The sequence below is a fragment of the Leucoraja erinacea genome, chromosome 34 (genome assembly GCF_028641065.1).
Source record: "Leucoraja erinacea ecotype New England chromosome 34, Leri_hhj_1, whole genome shotgun sequence".
Classification (NCBI taxonomy): Eukaryota; Metazoa; Chordata; class Chondrichthyes; order Rajiformes; family Rajidae; genus Leucoraja; species Leucoraja erinaceus.
Genome location: NC_073410.1, coordinates 17,073,699 through 17,095,919, shown reverse-complemented (window position 1 = coordinate 17,095,919; position 22,221 = coordinate 17,073,699). Strand labels below are relative to the sequence as shown.

At 48.3% G+C, this 22,221-nt stretch overlaps 1 protein-coding gene across 1 annotated transcript in view; it reads right to left on the bottom strand.

The window, feature by feature from the left end:
- pik3ap1 (phosphoinositide-3-kinase adaptor protein 1) overlaps nt 1–22,221 on the bottom strand; it is a 130,773-nt gene that overhangs the window by 46,832 nt on the left and 61,720 nt on the right. The window contains exons 5-8 of the mRNA XM_055661936.1: nt 15,527–15,659; nt 12,835–13,031; nt 5,090–5,294; nt 1,919–2,020 (exon numbers count right to left, since the gene is read on the bottom strand). Of these exons, the coding sequence (XP_055517911.1) occupies nt 1,919–2,020; nt 5,090–5,294; nt 12,835–13,031; nt 15,527–15,659 (637 nt within the window). The remainder of the gene's footprint in view (nt 1–1,918; nt 2,021–5,089; nt 5,295–12,834; nt 13,032–15,526; nt 15,660–22,221) is intronic.

Below are 22,221 nucleotides of genomic sequence, written 5' to 3'. Positions count from 1 at the left end.
GTTTCGAGGGATGAGGGGCGATCTAATAGAAACATATAAAATTATAAAAGGACTGGACAAGCTAGATTCAGGAATAATGTTCCCAATGTTGGGCGAGTCCAGAACCAGGGGCCACAGTCTTAGAATAAAGGGGGGTCATTTAAGACTGAGGTGAGACAAATCTTTTTCACCCAGAGTTGTGAATTTATGGAATTCCCTGCCACAGAGGGCAGTGGAGGCCAAGTCACTGGATGGATTTAAGAGAGAGTTAGATAGAGCTCTAAGGGCTAGTACAGTCAAGGGATATGGGGAGATGGCAGGCACGGGTTATTGATAGGGGACGACCAGCCATGATTACAATGAAAGGCTGAATGGCCTCCTCCTGCACCTATTTTCTATGTTTCTATGTTTCCGAGCTGTATCTCGAAACTAAACTAAAATGTGCATGCCCAGGAATTTAGAGTTTTTGACTCTCTCCACCATTGACCCGTCGATATAGACATGTTTGTGGGTCCTCATTCCTCCTGTTCCAAAGTCCACAATCAGTTCCTTGGTCTTCCTGACATTGAGAGCAAGGTGTAGCACATGAAGGAAGCACTGACCAGCGGGGTGATGTGTAGATCCAGGGGCCAAGGATGGGTTTGGTGCCACTGGCCCAAGAGAGGGGCCCACTCCAAGCCAGGTTTGGAGGTCAACATGTCGCTGACTGACTGGGGTACTCTGCAGGAAAGCACCAAATCACAGTCTACTGGACCCTCTGGGGAAGGAACAAGCCTTTGGATGAAGATGGCCAATACTTTAACGGTGCCTTATAGTCACGTGTGCTGTAACAGTGAAATTCATTTTGCAGAGGTCACACATGCACGAGTCACCATATTTTGCAAAACTCCAAAGTCCGATTCAGGCGCTCATTGTACTGGAGCGGCTCCCGATTCAGGCGAGCCCCAGGCTGCGGCAGGGCCTCCTCCATCACCCTCAACTGGCTCGGCCCGCCAACCAACGTCCCTCTCCTCGCCCGACCGCCTCTGTGTCCTGGGAGGGGCGCCTCCCGCATCCGAGCTTGAAGGCTGTGGGGACAATACCCCGGTCCCTCTCCCACAAGCCCACTCCTCACGTCCGGCGTGGCCAGTGGCTCCCTCCTCCTTGACTCTCCGGCCGGTGTCCGGGGCCGAGTTTCGGCGGCTTCCTAGCTTCCCCCCGGTTCCTTCTTCCTTTGTAGCAACGAGCCAGGCCTGTTGCCGTGCGTGGCCATGGGGGTCCCAGCAGCTTCCCCATATATCCCAAGGCCCACTAATGGTTAGCACGGGCAAGTTGGGCAGAAGGGTCTGTTCACACGATGTATGACTCTAATCAGTTTCAGGGATTGGCACAGAGAGAGTTGCTGCCTTATAGCGCCAGAGACCCGGGTTCGATCCTGACCACAGGTGCTGTCTGTACGGAGTTTGTATGTTCTGCCTGGGACCACGTGGGTTTTCTCCTGGTGCTTCAGTTTCCACCCACACTCCAAAGACATACAGGTTTGTAGGTTAATTGACTTTGGTACAGATTGTAAATTGTCCCGAGTATGCAGGATGGTGCTGGTGTGCGGCGATGGCTGGTCTAGGTGGACTCCGTGGGCTGAAGGGCCTGGCGTTTCCACGCTGTATCCCTAACGTCTGCCTAATGTTCCCATGCAGATCTTCAGGAGGATTTGTTCATTTATTTATTGGCCACAGAAAGTTGTGGAGGCTCTCAGTGGATATTTATAACGCAGGGATAGATAGATTATTGATTAGTACAGGAGTCAGAGGTTATGGGAAGGAGGCAGGAGAAAGGGGTTAGGAGGGAGAGATAGATCGGCCATGATTGAATGGCGAAGTAGACTTGATGGGCCGAATGGCCTAGTTCTACTATTCCTTATGACCTTATAATGGAATGAAAGGGTAAGTATTCAACTCACCTTGAAAGAAGCTTCTCAGTATGGAATCCTTTTTAGGGCCAAAGGATTCAGGGGAGAATGGAGATGAAGGGGCCACATCAGATGCTTTGGTCATGGACACATCTGCAAGAAGTTTGATTGAAATGTTGTCACACAGAAACCACACAATCAATTCAAACATTAACTTTTGTGCCAAAACCTGCTTATACATTAAGCTGAAGGTTCTGGGACACCACGACTAACTGTTGAGCCTTCCTGAGGTGTGACGGGCCTAACTCAACAAATCACCAGTGAAGGGAAGTACCCATTTAAAAACCTCAATGATTTATGTAAGAGGGAACTGCAGATGCTGGTTTAAACCGAAGATAGACACAAAATGCTGGAGTAACTCAACGGGACAGGCAGCATCTCTCATCAGACTGAAGACGGGTCTCGACCCAAAACGTCACCCATTCCTTCTCTCCAGAGATGCTGCCTGTCCCGCTGTTACTCCAGCTTTTTGTATCTAACCTCAATGATATACTTGCATCTTACACAATTGTGTTAATATGTAGGTAGCTGATTATTGAATATAGAGTTAGTTATTGTCCTTAGTATAATCAGTTTAGATAGTACGTTGGCTTTGGGCCTGGTTTCCTTGGTTGAGCGCTTATCCTGGTGTTATGGCACAAATGTATACTTTTGAGCGCTTCCCCGCACGCTGGTTCTATGTTATATCTGTTTCACATCGTACACACTGGAGAAAATTTACAGAGGCCAATTAAACCAGAAACCTGCATGTCTTTGAGTGTGGGAGGAAACCGGGGCACCTGGAGAAAACCCACGCAGTCACACGGAAATGCTGCCTGACCCGTTGAGTTACTCCAGCACTTTCTGGAGAACATTGTGGACCTACCTCTCTTTCCATACATCCACCACCTTCTGTGTAAACAGGTTGCCCCTCAGGTTCCTATTAAATCTTTCCACTCTCACCTTAAACCTAAGTCCTCTGGGTCTTGACTCACTTATCTTGGATAAAAGAATCTGTGCATTTACGTCATCTATACCAATAGTCCTGGCTATTCATCCCCACGCCCTGACACTTCGCACTGACCAGTGGCCGAGACTAGGAGCTCTGAGACATCAGGCCTGGTCTCACCATGGTGACGCAATGATAGAGCCTCTGCCTTACAGTGCCAGAGACCCGGGTTCGATCCTAACCATGGATGCTATCTGTGTGGAGTTTGCACGTTCTCCCTTCGACTACAATGGTTTTCTCCGGGTGCTCTGGTTTCCTCCCACACTCCAAAGGTGTGCAGGTTTGTAGGTTAATTGGCTTCTGTAAATTGTCCCTAATATGTTGGATATGATCAGTATATGGGGCGATCGCTGGTTGGCGTGTACTGTGTCGTCCATAGGGCCTGTTTCCACACTGTATCTCTCAACTAAATGGAACTAAGCTAAACAGAACTGAACAAAATTAAACTACTGTGCATTCAGAAAGTATTCAGACCCCATCACTTGTTCCACATTTTGTTACGTTATAGCCTTATTCTAAAATGGATTAAATTATTTATTTTAATCATCAATCTATACACAATAACCCATAATAAAAAAGCAAAAACAGGCGTTTAGAAATTTTTGTAATTAAAAAGAAATGACTGAAATATCACATTTACATAAATATTCAGACCCTTTGCTATGACACTAAAAATTGAGCATTGGTGCATCCTGTTTCCACTGATTATCCTTGAGATGTTTCTACAACTTGAGTGAAGTCCACAAGTGGTAAATTAAATTGATTGGACATGATTTGGAAAGGCACGCACCTGTCTATATAAGGTCCCGCAGTGACAGTGCATATCAGAGCAAAAACCAAGCCATGAAGACGAAGGAATTGTCTGTAGAAACAGGATTGTGTCGAGGCGCAGATCTGGGAGAAGGTTTAAAACAATTTTTGCAGCATTGCAGGTCCCGAAAAGCACAGTGGCCTCCGTCATTCTTAAATGGATGAAATTTGAAACCACCAGGACTCTTCATAGAGTTGGCTGCCCGGCCAAACTGAGTAATCGGGGGAGAAGGGCCTTGGTCAGAGAGGATGGTCACTCTGACAGAGCTCCAGAGATCCTCTATGGAGATGGGAGAACCTTCTAGAAAACTATAGCTGCAGCACTCCACCAATCAGGCCTTTATGGTAGAGTGGCCAGACGGAAGCCACTCCTCTGTAAAAGGCACATGACAGCCCGCTTGGAGTTTGCCAAAAGGCACCTAAAGGACTCTTAGACCATGAGAAACAAGATTCTCTGGTCTGATGAAACCAAGATTGAACTCTTTGGCCTGAATGCCAAGTGTCATGTCTGGAGGAAACCAGGCACCGCTCATCACCTGGCCAATACCATACCTACGGTGAAGCATGGTGGTGGCAGCATCATGCTGTGGGGATGTTTTTCAGCGGCAGGAACTGGGAGACTAGTCAGGATCCAGAGAAAGATGAACGGAGCAAAGTACAGAGAGATCCTTGATGAAAACCTGTTCCAGAGCGTTCTGGACCTCAGACTGGGGCGGAGGTTCACCTTCCAACAGGACAACCACCCTAAGCACACAGCCAAGACAACGCAGGAGTGGCTTTGTGACAAGTCTGTGAATGTCCTTGAGTGGCCCAGCCAGAGCCCGGACTTGAACCAGATCGAACATCTCTGGAGGGACCTGAAAATAACTGTGCATCGACGCTCCCCATCCAACCTGACAGAGCTTGAGAGGATCTGCAGAGAAGAATGGGATAAATTACCCAACTACATGTGTGCCAAGCTTGTAGCGTGATACCCAAGAAGACTTGAGGCTGTAATCGCTGCCAAAGGTGCCTCAACAAAGTACTGAGTAAAGGGTCTGAATACTTATGTAAATGATATTTCAGATTTATTTTTAATTACTTTGCAAAAATTTCTAAACACCTGTTTTCACTTTTTTACTGTGGGTAATTGTGTGTGGATTGATGATAAAATAAAGAATTTAATCCATTTTAGAATAAGGCTGTGGAAAAAGTGAAGGGATCTGAATACTTTCTGAATACACTGTATATTAACCTGAACTGAACGGAACAGAACAAAACTAAATTAAAACCAATATGAACCAAACTGAACTGAATTGAACTAAGCTGAAGATAATTCAGTCTCTGTGCCAGTGCTGGAGCCACAGGGCTGTGCTCAGACTCACAGGTGTCCTCCATGATGCCAGAGGGAGGCAGCATCTCCATCATCGACTCGTAGATGTCCTCATCGCAGCCGGGATTCAAGCTGCACTTCATCAGGATGTCTTTGGTCACTGTTGCCATCGACTCGTACAAGTCGTCGTTCTCCGTCCCCTTCATGTGGTCGCACATCTCCTCTTTGAGATGAGTCTTCAGCATATCTGCTGTTTCCTGTAATCAGCAAGTGAATGTGTCAGAGTCAACTCTCTCTCTCCCCCCCTCACACCGCACCACAGGCTGAGCAGCTTCATACAGCTGTAACATGACATCCTGACATTTGTACTGGACACCACAATCAATAAAAACAAGTGTGCTTCATGCCGTCTTCACCACTCTATCTAATTGTGTTGCGGCCTCAAAGGAGCTATGGACTGCACTCAAGATCCCGTTGTGTCCCTTCCCCATAGAAACAGGGAACTGCAGATGCTGGTTTACACAAAAAAAAGTGTCAAAGTGCTGGAGTAACTCAGCAGGTCAGGTCGCATCTCCGGTCTCAGCGTTGCCTATTTCCTTCGCTCCATAGATGCTGCTGCACACGCTGAGTTTCTCCAGCACTTTTGTCCACCTTTGATTTTCCAGCATCTGTAGTTCCTTCTTAAAGACCCACACTACACTGACCACACTCTCATTTTGCCACTACCATCGGGAAGAAGGTACAGGAGCCTGGGAACCGTGACCTCCTGGTTCAAGAACAGCTTCTTCCCAGTAACTATCAGGATGGAGAACATTGCACAACACTAACCTCAACTCTAGACTACTATGAACTGTCTTTGGTTGGACTACCACTTCCGTTCTGCACCATTAAGGTCACATTAATACAGCCTGAGAATTGTCACATCCAGTTCATGAGCAGCTTCTCCCCTGTAGCCATCAGGCTATTAAACACTACAACCTCATAAGCTGTAACAGTCTTAGAATAAAGGGGAGGCCATTTAAGACTGAGGTGAGAGAAAAACTTTTTCACCTAGAGAGTTGTGAATTTGTGGAATTCCCTGCCACAGAGGGCAGTGGAGGCCAAGTCACTGGATGGATTTAAGAGAGAGTTAGATAGAGCTCTAGGGGCTAGTGGATTCAAGGAATATGGGGAGAAGGCAGGCATAGGTTATTGATAGGGGCCAATCAGCCATGATCACAATGAATGGCGGTGCTGGCTCGAAGGGCCGAATGGCCTCCTCCTGCACCTATTTTTTATGTTTTCTAAGCTCTGAACTACAATAAAATATTATAGTCAAGAGTCAAGAGAGTCAAGAGTCAATTTAATTGTCATTTGGACCCCTGGAGGTCCAAACGAAATGCCGTTTCTGCAGCCATACATTACACACAAATAGACCCCAGACACAACATAATTACATTTAACATAAACATCCATCACATAGCTGTGATGGAAGGCCAAATAAACTTCTCTCTCCACTGCACTCTCCCCCCCCCCCCGATGTCAGAGTCAAAGTCATAGCCCCCGGCTGGCGATGGCGATTGTCCCGCGGCCATTAAAGCCACGCCGGGTGATGCGAGGTCGCACACCGGGTCTTGATGTTGGAGCCCCCGGTGTGCGCTCGCAGAGACCGCGGCCATTCCAGCCGCGCGGGGCGGTGTAGTGAGGCCCCGCTCCAGGAGCTCTTCGACCCCGCAACTCGGGCGGGAGAAGTCGCCGCCGCAGAAGCCCCGAAAAGCGGTCTCCCCCCAGGGAGCCGTGGGCTCCCGGCGCCGTCGTCCACAGACCTGTAGAGAGCCTCCGACTCTCCGGCAGCAGCAGAGCAGCAGCAGCAGCAGCAGCAGCAACAGCAACAGCATCAGCAGCAGCAGCAGCAGCGCTCCTCCACCGCTCCGGACTCGGCCAGCTCCGCGACGGCAACGGTGAGTCGACACCTGAGTCCCCGGTCTCTTCCTGTTGGAGGCCGCTCCTCGTTGCGGCCTCAACGACGACTGAGACCCAACGAGAAAAGGTCGGGTCTCCAGTGCAGGGAGAGATTCAAAAAGTTTCCCCCCCCCCCTCCCACCCCGCCCCCACCCCCCCCACACCACACACCCCAACATAAAATAACAAACACTACATAAAAACACAGACAAAAATAATAAAAACGCGGACAGGCTGCAGAGGCCGCTGCTGGCCAGAGCCGCGCCGCTTATTATTACTGGTGCACTGTTATAGTTTTTTTTTTGAGTATGTGTGTATTAATATATATAAACATATGTGAGTATATACACTTAACTTTGTTTTTCTCTCGTTTATCATATTATTTATTACGAATACATGTTCTGTTGTGCCGCTGCAAGTAAGAATTTCATTGTGCCATCTGGGACATATGACTAAAACACTCTTGACTTAGAATTAGGGTTATTACTTTATTGTATTTTTTATTGTTATATATTTATCCATGTGTTATTACACTTACAGGTCTGTTAAACTGCAGCAAGAAGGAGTGGCATTGTTGTGTTGTTAGTATAAGTGGCAATGAAACACTTGACTCTTGACATGATCTAAATGCACGAATGGAATCTGAGTTGCACTCGCTTAGTGAAGAGCAGCTGTGGATGGAGTTATAGGCAGTGGCCATTGCACAACATGCCTACCCACACTAGGTAGGCAACGTGGGCCTATTTCCTTCACTCCATAGATGCTGCTGCACCCGCTGAGTTTCTCCAGCACTTTTGTCTACCTTCTTAAAGACCCACACTACACTGACCACACTCTCATTTTTGCCACTACCATCGGGAAGAAGGTACAGGAGCCTGGGAACCGTGACCTCCTGGTTCAGGAACAGCTTCTTCCCAGTAGCTATCAGGATGGAGAACACTGCCCAACACTAACCTCAACTCTAGACTACTATGGATGTCTTTAGGGTGTCAGTAGAGGGGAGTGGGACGTGCAGGAGTAGGTGAGGAGGGAATGACCCAAGTTTATGTTCATAATCTTAGGAACAGAATTAGGCTGTTCGGCCCTTTGGGTCAACACCGCCATTCAATCATGGCTGATCTATCTTTTCCTCTCAACCCCATTCTCCTGCCTTCGCCCCATAACCCCCGACTCCTTTACTAATCAAGAACCTGTCAATCTCTACTTTAAAAATACCTAACGACAGCCTCCACAGCCTTCTATATAATGAATTCCACACATTCACCACTTCAGAAATTCCTTCTCATCTCCTTTGTAAAGGTACATTATTTTATTCTGAGGCTGTGGCCTCTGGTGCTAGACTCTCCCACTAGTGGAAATCCTCTCCACTTCCACTATATTCAGGCCTTTCACTATTCGGTAAGTTTCAATGAGGATCCCCCCCTCATCCTTCTAAACTCCAGCGAGTACAAGCCCAGTGCCGTCAAACGCTCATCATACGGTAACTAAAACATCCCCGGGATTGTTCTCCTAAACCTCCTCTGGATCGCTCCAATGCCAGCACATCCCCCCACAGTTAAGGGGTCCAAATCTACCAACAAGAGGTCGAGACTTGGAGGGCAGCAGCTAAAGCCAGTGGAAGGGGGCTGGGGTCGAATGAGAAGGCTGGCGGAGATGGGTAGGGTGTGGATGGATTCATGTAGGAGAAGGCAACGTTGGGAGAGGTGGCTGGAGGACAATAGAGCAGGGAAGAGAGAGAGCAGAGGACCACAGGTGAATGAACGGCAGTGAAGGCAGGGAGGAGGTTGGTTGCCTTTTGAAATCTAAACCAATAACTGGAGGTGATAGAACAACTTTAGTTTAGAGATACAGCATGGAAACAGGCCCTTCTGCCCATCGAGTCCCTGTACACCAACACTCTCCTGGGGTGGAAGATTGCAATCTTCACGTGGTCCACTCTACCGCTGCGCCATCGTGCCGCAACTTTTGATAAGCAGAGTTAGTTTACAGCAGCAGTAGGAGCTGCAACCGAACCTGTCAGTATCTGGAATGCAGGAAGTGTTCAGCCGGTGTGGCAAAATTAGCGGGAGTGAAACAGAATGAACATTACTGGGGAAAGAGCCAATATCAGCGGTGGAAAAGTGCGAGGGGAGTGTGGTTTAAATTGGAGGGAGATGGGTTACATTCAGTCTAACTGGCAGCCGGTTAAACTGGGTGGAGATGTAACATGGCCCACTGTCCAATTGTACACCACACACCCTCCCCCACACCATTCCGTATCACAGGAACAGATTTAAAATTGGAAGCAAGCCCTAACTAAAGGAACAACTCCTCATATTTTGCTTCGGTAGTTTACAACCCAACAATGAACATTGAATTCCCCAAATTTAGGTAACAACATAACCCTCCCCATCTCCCCTCTATACCCATATAACCCCCCCCCCCCCCCTCCTCTCCCTATGCCTCACCTGGACTGGCATCTATTTCTCCCATCCCCCACCCCTTCCACCTACATTCCTTCCTCTAACTTCACAATCCGGATGCTGCAGTTTCCTCCCGGCGTGTAGGTATATAGGTGTGTAGATCGTGCAGGAAGGAACTACAGATGCTGGTTTACACCAACGATGGACAGGAGAAGGCTGGAGTATCTCAGCGGGACAGGCAGCATCTCTGGAGAGACGGATTGGGTGACGTTTTCGGTTGAGACCCAGCTTCAGAATGAGAGTTATGCTCCCCTAACTCGCAGTCTGAAAAAGGGTCTCGACCCGAAATGTCACCCAGGATTGTAGGTTAGTTGGATTCTGTTAATTGTCCCTATTGTGTAGGATAGTGCTGGTATCGCTGGTCGGCGTGGACTCGGTGGGCCACGGGGCCTGTATCCACTCTGTGTCTCCAGAGTCTAAAGGAAAGGGCAGTGCTTTTATGTCGGACAGCAGTGATCGTTGGTGGCCCCCTAGCTCTGGGCCTAAACCTCTGTACACATGTCCACAACATTCACTGCCATTATCCCAGCTTGGTATACTTTCCCTTTGACCATCCGGGCCAGGTCTTGTGTGACGGGAGGATTAATAAAGGTCTGACATGGACCATGGAACATAGGGCCCTAAACATACAAGCAGACACTGGACAGGTGAACAACAATGGGGACTTTTAAAGAGTGCCTGACCATATGTGCTGTTCGTACGGAGTTTGTACATTCTTCCTGTGACCTCGTGGGTTTTCCCCGGGTGCTCCGGTTTCCGCCCGCGCTCCAAAGACATACAGGTTTGTACATTAAGTTGCTTCGTAAAAATTGTAAGTTTGTCTGTAGTGTGTATGATAGTGCTAGTGTGCGGGGTGATCGCTGGTCGGCGTGGACTCGGTGGGCTGAAGGGCCTGTTTCCGCGCTGTATCTCTAAACTAAACTTAAGGCTCAAGAGTGTTTGATTGTCATTTGTACCAAAAAGGGAAAAATGAAGAAGGATCTGGACCCGAGACATCACTCATTCCGTCTCTCCAGAGATGCTGCCTGTCCTGCTGAGTTACTCCAGCTCTTTGTGTCTGTCTACGGAACAATTAAATCCTTACTTGCAGCAGCAAACTAAAGACAATGGTGCATTAAATCCGGTAACATTGCAAATGCCGCGGAGTTTGTGGGAGGGGTGGTGGAGGGGGGGGGGGGGGGGGGTACACATTCACCAGCAGCCAGGCAAACTGTGATGTATAGAAATGCTTTCATTTTGAATTATAAAGATGGTTTCAGTCAATGAAACATGCAATAGCGTCATCCAGCATTTTTTGTCCACCTTTGATTTTTCCAGCATCTGCAGTTTTCATAAACATCCCGGCCAGATCTGATCTGTTAACATACTGAGACAATAGACAACAGACAATAGACAATAGGTGCAGGAGTAGGCCATTCAGCCCTTCGAGCATTCATTGTGATCATGGCTGATCATCCCCTATCAGTACCCCATTCCTGCCTTCTCCCCATATCCCCTGACTCCGCTTTTTTAAAGAGCCCTATCTAGCTCTCTCTTGAAAGCATCCAGAGAACCTGCCTCCACCGCCCTCTGAGGCAGAGAATTCCACAGACTCACCACTCTCTGTGAAAAAAAGTGTTTCCTCGTCTCCGTTCTAAATGGCTTACTCCTTATTCTTAAACTGTGGCCCCTGGTTCTGGTCTCCCCCAACATCGGGAACATGTTTCCTGCCTCTAGCGTGTCCAAGCCCTTAACGTGTCCAAGCCCTCTAGCGTGTCCAAGCCCTTAACAATCTTATATGTTTCAATGAGAATCCCAATGAGAAGTGTGAAAGTGGTGAGGTGTGTGTCTGTACATTAAAGTGGTGATGTGTTTCTTCATGCATCAGTCTGCAACACCAAAGTACGGGGCAGTGAAGATTGGCGGCCATTCATTCACACATCCTGAACAAGTCTTCACACATACATCTGACCGCAGGTGCCTGGGCCTTTTTCAACAAACGGCATGCTCACTATCAGCACCATGATCTGACACTACTGTCCCCTGTGCTGTGAACTCTCCCTCACCCTTCAAAGGCATCATGCCTTTCACAAACATCCCAGAATGGAGCCTCGAAACTCCTTTTCCTCCAGTTTCAAGAATAACTTCATAAGTTCAAAAGTTCTAGAAGCAGAAATAGAGCATTCAGCCCATCACGTGTACTCTGCGTGCAGTTGTGTGCAGTTTTGGTCCCCTAATTTGAGGAAGGACATTCTTGCTATTGAGGGAGTGCAGTGTAGGTTTACAAGGTTAATTCCCGGGATGGCGGGACTGTCATATGCTGAGAGAATGGAGCGGCTGGGCTTGTACGCTCTGGGGTTTAGAAGGATGAGAGGGCATCGCATTGAAACATGTAAGATTGTTAAAGGGCTTGGACACGCTAGAGGCAGGAAACATGTTCCCGATGTTGGGGGAGTCCAGAACCAGGGGCCACAGTTTAAGAATAAGGAGAAGCCATTTAGAACAGAGACGATGAAACACTTTTTCTCACAGAGAGTTGTGAGTCTGTGGAATTCTCCGCATTCCTCCCACACTCCAAAGACGTACAGGGATGTAGATTAATTGGCTTGGTGTAAATGTAAATTGTTCCAAGTGTGTGTAGGATAGCGCTAATGTGTGGTGATCGCTGGTCGGCGCCGACTGTTTGGGCCGCAGGGTCTGTTTCTGAGCTGTTTCTCTAAACTACACTAAAGATGCTGCCTGACCTGCTGATTTTTTCCAGCGTTTTGTGTCTGTCAGTGAGATGCAGAGCACTTGGGTAGTAAGGAAGGCAAACACAATGCTAGCACTAGAATACATAGAATACAAAAACAGCGGCGTAACGTTGAGGCTCTATAAGGCGCTGGTCAGACGGCATTTGGAGTATTGTGAGCAATTTTGGGAGAAATAAATGTGCTGGCTCTGGAGAGGGTCCAGAGGAGGTTTAGAAGAATGAGTGGGTTAACATATGATGAGCGTTTGTCGGCACTGGGCCTGTATTCGCTGGAGTTTAGAAGGATGAGGGGAGAAACCTCATTAAAACGTACAGAATAGTGAAAGGCTTGGATAGAGTGGATGTGGAGAGGATGTTTCCACTAGTGGGAGAGTCTAGGACTAGAGGTCATTGCCTCAAAATTAAAGGACGTACCTTTAGGAAGGAGATGAGGAGGAATTTCTTTAGTCAGAGGGTGGTGAATCTGCAGAATTCTTTGCCACAGATTGCTGTTAAGGTACAGATAGATTAGTACAGGTGTCAGGGGTTATGGATAGAAGGTGGCAGAATGGGGATAGGAGGGAGAAATAGATGAGCCATGATTGAATGGCGGAGTAGACTTGATGGGCCGAATGACCAAATTCTGCTCCTTTCACTTAAGACCTAGATGTGTCGTACGCTCACCACATATTCGTCGATGAACTGGCGGAGATCTTTGTAGCCGCTCTTCTCGGCCAGGTTGTTGGGGTAGTCTCCGTCCTTGTTGGCCACACTGTAGGCTTGCAGAGCGCCGGGGCACTGCAGCAGCACCGCCGTCAGGTTCTTCAGCCCGTACTTTGCTGCAAAGTGAAGCAGGGTCGGCAGCTCCTTGTCCCGCTGGACTGTGGGGAGAGCAAACACGCGTCACCACCCCGCAGGGAGAAACTATAACTCTCTCTGCGTGGGGGGGGGGGCTGCTGTGAGGGGGGAGGGGTCGAGGGGGGTGGGGTGAGGGGTGAGGTGGGTGGGGGGATGAGGGGTGAGGGGTTGGGGGGAGGGGTAAGGGGGTGAGGTGAGGGGCGAGGTGGGTGGGGGGGGAGGGGTGAGTGAGGGACGGGGGTGGGTTGGGGGATGAGGAGGGGGTGTGGGGTGAGGGGGGTGGAGTGAGGTGTGAGGTGGGGGACGAGGGTGGGTGGGGGGAGGGGGTGATGTGAGTGACGGGGGGGTGGGGCGAGGGGGAGGGGCGGGGGGGGGGGGGGTGAGGGGGGTGGAGTGAGGGAGGGGGTGGAGTGAGGTGCGGGTGGGACGAGGGAGGGGGGTGGGGCAAGGGGGGGGTGGGGTGAGGGGGAGGGGCAAGGGGGGTGGAGTGAGGGAGAGGGGGCGAGGGGGGTTGGGTGAGGGGGAGGGGCGAGGGGGAACAAAGGAGGAGCCGTCGCGGGATACTTTGTAACTACGTGGCCCTTTATGTGGCGACTCATTGCATACCCTGGGTGAGCAAAACAAAGAATATCACTGAGACCGGTCAATTGTGACAATAAAGTATTGTTCATTCTGTCATATGCTGAGAGAATGGAGCAGCTGGGCTTGTACACTCTGGAGTTTAGAAGGATGAGATGGGATCTCATTGAAACATATAAGATTGTTAAGGGCTTGGACACGCTAGAGGCAGGAAACATGTTCCCGATGTTGGGGGAGTCCAGAATCAGGGGCTACAGTTTAAGAATAAGGAGTAAGCCATTTAGAACGGAGACGAGGAAACAGTTTTTCTCACAGAGAGTTGTGAGTCGGTGGAATTCTCTGCCTCAGAGGGCGGTGGAGGCAGGTTCTATGGATGCTTTCAAGAGAGAGCTAGATAGGGCTCTTGAAGATAGCGGAGTCAGAGGATATGGGGAGAAGGCAGGAACGGGGTACTGATTGGGGATGATCAGCCATGATCACATTGAATGGCGGTGCTGGCTCGAAGGGCCGAATGGCCTACTCCTGCACCGATTGTCTATTGTCATTCATTCAATACAGGAAGCGGCTGGAAATCCTTCCTGCTATTACATGCCATCAAACTTCCTGTTCCTCTCCACAGCCCCCACCCCCATCAATACCCACCTCACCCACCTGATGGTAGAATATGAACCAGCTCACTCCCACTGCACCCCCTCCCCAACGTCACCTATGACCCTGCTGGTGTGATGGTGTGGACGCTGATAGCAATCAGTCAATCCTGGACTGGTCCCAGTCTGAAGATGGGTGTCGACCCGAATCGTCACCCATTCCTTCTCTCCAGAGATGCGGCCAGTCCACCATTAGTTGTCTGTACTGGACTATTCAGCCTTTTGACCCATTCAACATCGTAATGGTTGATCCGTGTGTGACCGTCACCCCCGTGTTTGCTCTATAAATCTTAACTGGCCTAAAATGTGTTGACATTTTCAATTGGCCCTCAGTCCCAATGGCTGTTTTGGAGAGTGTATCTCAAATGTTGCCTCTCTGTGGGAAGTGCTTTGGCACATGATGGTGCAGTGCTAGAGTTGCTGCCTCACAGCGCCAGGGACACGGGTTCAATCCTGACTATGGGTGCTGTCTGTACGGAGTTTGTACGTTCTCCCCGTGACCACGTGGGTTTTCTCCAGGAGTTCCGGTTTCTTCCCACACTCCAAAGACATATATGTTTGTAGGTTAATTGGCTTGGCAAAATTGTAAAAAAAATCGGCCCTAGTGTGTGTAGGATAGTGTTAGTGTGCGGGGATCGCTGGTCGTCGCAGACTCAATGTGCCGAAGGGCCTGTTTCTACGCTGTATCTCTGCTAAAAATGATCCCCAATTGCTTTTCCCATAACGTACCGTTCCTCTCGGCTCGATTCAGAACAAAGAGTCTCACGCTATCTTCTCTTTTAGTAACTTAAACCCCTGTAACGGGTAGTCCTTCCTTGACCACTGGCCTGTCCAAATTCTTGCTGCTTCCCTCGAGTCACCACTTGAACCCAGAGGTGGCTCCAATCAATGGATTATGGACCTAGATGCACTTCAAACCTGGCCCCTCTAGATCTTCTGGGTCTTGTTGGGAGCTGAAGAGCAGGAGGCAGTCGTGAGCCATTGCGAGGATGTTGCTTGCACTAGGAACATGATTTCAGGGCCATAAATGGCCAATAACAGGTGTCAGAGGTTATGGGGATAAGGCAGGAGAATGGGGTTAGGAGGGAGAGATCGACCAGCCATGATTGACTTGATGGGCAGAATGGCCTAATTCCACTCCTATTCCTTGCGAATAAAGTTAAAAGGAATTGGGGCAATTAGGGTCAAGATCACTTTAATGATATAGATTACCGTTATATAGATCACTTAGATAATGTTTGAAGCCAATCTCTACATCTCTTCAAAGTCCCCAGAACAAGATCAACACCTACTTGTAGACACATCATCCTCTTCCAGCTGATTAATTCCGAATATATGAAGGCCATTGATGGGCATGTTGCCCCTCAATGACTCTGTCAGTAGTTTGTCCAGTGTTTCTCTGTTGTACGGTATAATGTGGAATGCCTGCAGATACATGACAGAGCAGTGTGTAAATGGGACATGCGCACATGTAACAATTACTTTAAAACAGCTTAGTTATCACAGCCCTAATGCAGAAACAAGTCCATGAAATAAACAAAATACACATTCTAATATTATAATCACGCCATCCTGTATCTGTACACTCATGGCCGTCTAAAGGGGGGGGGGGGGGGGGGGGGTGCGTTGGGTGCGCTTGCACCCCCCTTTTATTCCCACAGTATGAAAAAATCCCGAGGAAAATAAAATTGGAGCGCAATCAGCGTTTACCCGAAATTCTGGTTCCTGCCCGCTGGATGATTTGGGGGGAAAAAATTACGACCATCTCCGCCTGCGCAGTTGGAGGAAGCCGGTGACACAGTAGCGACGCAAAATAACGCTGTCTCGCCGTGCGAGCGCAGTGGGCCCGGGCGGGATCAGATCGCATATTGCAGTCCACACAGTCAGTGATCGCCTGGATGCCTCGTGTCTACTCTGGGTAAGTTGTGGAATATTGCGATGCAATTGTAGATGTTGCAGTTGCATAAGAAGTTGGTGAGGCCGCATTCAGGGTATTGCATTCAGTTCTGGGCACCATGTTATAGGAAAGATGTCATCAAACTGGAAAGGGTACAGTGAAGATTTACGAGGATGTTGCCAGGACTAGAGGGCCAGAGCTATAGGGAGAGGTTGAGTAGGCTGGGACTCTCTTTCATGGAGCACAGGAGGATGAGCCTTGATCTAATAGATGTGTATAAAATCATGATTTGAATAGATATGGTTGAGTCTTTTGTCCAGAGTATGTGAATCGAGGAGCAGAGGATATTGGTTTAAGGTGAGGGGGAAAAGATTTAATAGGAATCTGAGGGTTATATTTTTCACCCAAAGGGTGGTAGGTGTATGGAACAAGCTGCAAGAGGAGGTAGTTGAGGCACAGACTATTGCAACATTTAGGAAACAGATACATGGATAGGACAGGTTTGGAGGGATATGGATCAAACGTGGGCAGGTGGGACTAGTGCAGATGGGACATGCTGGGCCGAAGGGCCTGTTTCCACACTGTATCACTCTATGACTCTATCTATCTTTCCCTCTTAAACCCATTCTCCTGCCTTCTCCCCGTTACCTCTGACACCCGTATCAATCAAGAATCTATCAAACTCCTGAAAAATACCATTGACTTGGACAGACGGCAACAGCTTGACACCGTGTCCCAAAGCTTGTGTCCTGTCCTGCATCACCCAAGGCAGCAGAGACATTATAGGAGAGGGCAAGCACCGTAACAAAGTAGCTCACGATGGTTTGGGTAACATTCAGGAATGTCTGCATGTCACGTCATGAATATTAATGAAGAAGGGTCTTGACACGAAATATAATCTCCAGAGATGCTTCTTGACCCACTGAGTTACTCCAGCACACTGTGACATGTCACCTATCCATGTTCTACAGAGATGCTGCCTGACCCACTGAGTTACTCCAGCACACTGTAAAACGTCATCTATCCATGTTCTCCACAGATGCTGCCTGACCCCCTGAGTTACTCCAGCACTTTGTGACTATTTTCCCTTCACCCATCTGCCCAAGCCCACTCTCCCCCCTCCTTTCCTCTGTTCCTTTCCAACCATGAACCTCTCTCTGCCTTTACATTTCGCTCCTCTTTCAAATCTGCTCTACTTATCTACATGCATTTTTCTTCTTAACGTTTTAGTCATAGAATGATACAGTGTGGAAACAGGCCATTCAGCCCAACTTGCCCACACCGACCAACATGTCCCATCTACACTAGTCCCGCTCACACACTTTTGGCCCATAGCCATCTAAACCTGTCCTATCCATGTACGTGTCCAAATGTCTCTTAAACATTAGGATAGTCCCAGTCTTAACTATCTCCTCTGGCAGCTCGTTCCATACACCCACCACCCTCTGTATGAGAAAGCTACCTCTCAGATTCCTGTTAATTTCTGAAATATCGGTCATGACTTTGGTGCAAAAATGCTCCAAAATAAGGCTCAGAATGCAACAGAGAACATCTAAAACCCAGAGCTTCCAGGGCCCTGGACCCCGGCATCGAGTGACTTCACGCTTCGCGCTCGTGATGTACGCAGCGCGCACATTATTTCACATTTAAATTTTTGTAATCCTGTCGTGCCACCCCCTTTTTGAAAAGCTTCGCACGGGCCTGAAACTGTGGACGGCTCGAATGCAATCATGTATAGTCTTTCCACTGACTGGATAGCACACAGCAAAAAGCTTTTCACTGTACCTCGATACACGTGACAATGTACAAATTTGAATTGATTGAAAATTACAGCATGGAAACAAAGCCCTTCACACTGGTTCAATGCTATCCCACTTTCTCATCCACTCACCACACACTATTGGCAATTTGCAGAGGGCCGATTAACCTACAAACCCGCACGTCTTCGGGATGTGGGATCCTGTGGAAATCCAGGGAGAAAGTGCAAACTCCACACAGACAGCAGCCGAGCAGGAATGTCTCTCTGGTCTCTCTGGTTCAAGGTCTATCTCTGTCAGGCAGCGGCTCTACCTGCTGCATCACTGTGCCCCTCACCCCTACACCACTGACTCTTTTGTTACCATTCCAACTGAAGCATGTTTGGCTTAAACCACTTTCTGTTTCTCGTTCCATTGACACTGGCCCCTGTGTTTCTGCATTTTCATCTCACTTCCAGTGCTTGTGGTTGGCATCGAGACAAGTAATTTAGCAGACCACAGCAAGGCTGAAGAGGGATTATACATGAACCTAGTGTGGATACTACATCAGCGTACAAACCGAAGACAGACACAAAATGCTGGAGTAACTCAGCGGGACAGGCAGCATCTCTGGAGAGAAGGAATGGGTGACGTTTCGGGCCAAGACCCTTCTTCAGATTGAGAGTATATTTCGGGTTGAGACCCGAAATATATGTATACGCCACCCGTTCCTTCTCTCCAATGATGCGGCCTGTCCCGCTGAGTTACTCCAGCATCTTTGGTATAAACCAGCATCTGCAGTTCCTTCCTACACACATCAGGGTACAAGGCACGGCACGCTGGGATGAATTTCCACATCGACACAAACATTTTTGTTATCCACCTCGTTGCAGAAAATAACTTTCCGTTGTGTAATGTTTTACAGTTTAGGCTTTAGAAATACAGCTTGGTAACGGGCCCTTTCACCCACCGAGTCCATGCCAACCTATGGTGGCACAGTGGTGCCATATAACCATATAACCATATAACAATTACAGCACGGAAACATGCCATCTCGGCCCTACAAGTCCGTGCCAAACAATTTTTTTTTCCCCTTAGTCCCACCTGCCTGCACTCATACCATAACCCTCCATTCCCTTCTCATCCATATGCCTATCCAATTTATTTTTAAATGATACCAATGAACCTGCCTCCACCACTTCCACTGGAAGCTTTCCACACCGCTACCACTCTCTGAGTAAAGAAGATCCCCCTCATATTACCCCTAAACATCTGTCCCTTAATTCTGAAGTCATGTCCTCTTGTTTGAATCCTCCCTATTCTCAAAGGGAAAAGCTTGTCCACATCAACTCTGTCTATCCCTCTCATCATTTTAAAGACCTCTATCAAGTCCCCCCTCAACCTTCTGCGCTCCAGAGAATAAAGACCTAACTTATTCAACCTATCTCTGTAACTTAGTTGTTGAAACCCAGGCAACATTCTAGTAAATCTTCTAGTAAAGTTGCCGCCTCACAGCGCCAGAGACCCAGGTTCAATCCCGACTGCAGGTGCTGTTTGGACAGAGTTTGTACGTTCTCCCCGTGACCTGCGTGGGTTTTCTCCAAGATCTTTAGTTTCCTCCCACACTCCAAAGACGTACAGGTTTGTAGGTTAATTGGCTTGTTATAAAAGTAAATTGATCCTAGTGTGTGTAGGATAGTGCCAATGTGCAGGGGTCGCTGGTCAGTGTGGACTCGGTGGGCTGAAGGGCCTGTTTCCACTCTGTATCTCTAAACTAAACTAGTGTACTGGATGATCGCTGGTTGGGCGGACTGGTTGTGCTGAAGGGCCTGTTTCCATGCTGTATCTCCAAACTAAACTAATCTTCACCTTGCTGGCCCCTCTGAATTCTTACCCCATCTCTGGAGTCACCGGTGAGACCAGAGGAAGTCATAACCACCATGAACTGACAGACAGGATACACTTCAGTTCTGGCCCCTCAGTCATTTTTTGCTAACATTTAATAACCTTCAAGAGAGTGACTTTGCACCCAGCATGGCTAGACATGTGGCGCAGTCTCACAGACCCCAATTAACATAATAGGTAAGTGTTGTAGGTGCTTTTCATCATGATATTAATGAATAGTATTAGTTTAGTTTAGAGATACAACAGGGAAACAGGCCCTTATGCCCACTGGGTCCGCACCAACAAGTGATCACCCTGTACACTAGCACGCTCCTACACACACTGGGGACAATTTACAATTTTACAACCTGTACGTCTTTGGAGTGTGTGAGGAAATCAGAGCACCTGGAGATAACATACACGGACACAGGGAGAACGTGCAAACTCCGTACAAACAGCACCAATTGTCAGGATTAAACCGGGGTCTCTGGCGCTGTGAGGCAGCAACTCTACCGCTGCACCAGTACTGCTTTTGTAAATTTCTAAGTACATTCATTTTCTAATTTATTTTATGGTCAATTGGAATTTTTTGTATTATTTAAATATATTTGTGTGAAATCAGTTTAGTTTATTGTCACGTGAACCGAGGTACAGTTAAAAGCTTTTGTTGCATGCTCACCAGTCAGCAGAAAGGCAAGACATGATTACAATCGAGCCATTTATTGTGTACAGATACATAACAAGGGAATAATGTTTAGTGCAAGGTAAAGCCAGCAAAGTCCGATCAAGGGCAGTCTGAGCATCACCAAAGAGGTAGATAGTAGTTCAGCGCTGCTCAACTGTATTAAATATATCTGATCATAAGAAAAAGCAGAAACAGTTTGAAAGACCTTTCAATGGGGGGATTGTCCAAAGCCAGGCACAAGTGCAGGAGTAACTCAGCGGGTCAGGCAGCATCGCTGGAGGATGAGTAGAGGAGGTTTTGGGTCAGGATCCTTCTTGAGTCTAAAGTAGGGTTCCGATCATAAACATCACCTATCCATGTTCTCCAGAGGTGCAACCTGACCCGCTGAGTTACTCCCGCATTCTGTGTCATTTTTTTTAGTGAACCAGCACCTGCAGTTCCTTGTGTCTCTGCTGTCTAAAGCCAATTCAGAGAGTGAACTGCCGGCCCGCACGTGATCCACATGCATCCATCCATTCCCTACACTGGGAATGGATGGACGCCTGTCAAACACCACATGGGGAAACGTCAAGAGAGGGTGCACATTATTAGTTTGTCAGTTCTAGGCGCAGAATTAGATCATTCGGCCCAACAAGTCTGCTCCGCCATTCAATCATGGCTCATCTACCTCTCCCTCTCAACCCAATTCTCCTGCCTTCTCCCCATAACCACTGACACCCTCAGTAAGCAAGAATTTGTCAATCTCCGCCGTTAGAATATCCATTGACTTGGCCTCCACAGCCGTCTGTGGCAATGAATTCCACAGATTCACCACCCTCTGACTAAAGAAATTCCTCCTCATCTTCTTTCTATAGGTACATCATTTTATTCTGAGGCTGTGACCTCTGGTCCTAGACTCTCCCACTAGTGGAAACATCCTTTCATCATCCACTCTATCCAGGCCTTTCACTATTTGATACGTTTCAATGATACTCCCCTCATCCTTCTAACCTCCAGTGAATATAGGCCTCACGCTGTCAAGCGCTCATCATATGTTAAGACCGTGGGCGGTACGGTGGCGTAGCGGTAGAGCTGCTGCCTTACAGCGCCAGAGACCCAGGTTCGATCCTGACTACGGGTGCTGTCTGTAACTAATTTGTACGTTCTTCCTGTGAGCTGCTTAGGTTTTCCCCGGGAGCTCTGGGTTCCTCCCACATTCCAAAGAAATACAGGTTAATTTACCGTAAAATTGTAAATTGTCCCTAGTGTGTGTAGGATAGTGTTAGTGTGCAGGGACGGTACGGACTCGGTGGGCCGAAGGGCCTGTTTCTGTGCAGTTTCTCTAGACTAAACCAGGTGTGGAAGTCGTGGCTTTACTGAAGATGTGGGGAACAGATACAGGTCTATACCAAAGCTAGACACAAAATGCTGGAGTAACTCAGCGGGTCAGGCAGCATCCCTGGAGAGAAAGGATGGGTGATGTTTTGGGTCAAGACCGTTCTTCAGACTGAAAACCAAGGGCGGGGGGAAAGTGAGGGGGGAGGGAAATTGGAGGCAGGACAAGGCCAGCATAAAGCAGGGCCGGCAACAGATGACCAAGGAAGGGTGGAGCCCACAATGGTCCATTGTTGGCTGGGGACGAGGTGATAACAAAGGGATACAAACAGTGAAATTAGCAAGAGGACTAGGGTGGGGAAGGGAGGGAGTGAGAGGTGATGCAAGGACACAGTTATGTGGCACGTGCATGGCACTGTTCATACGCAACCTGAAACATGGGAAATCAATGCTAAAACAGATCAGGTGATG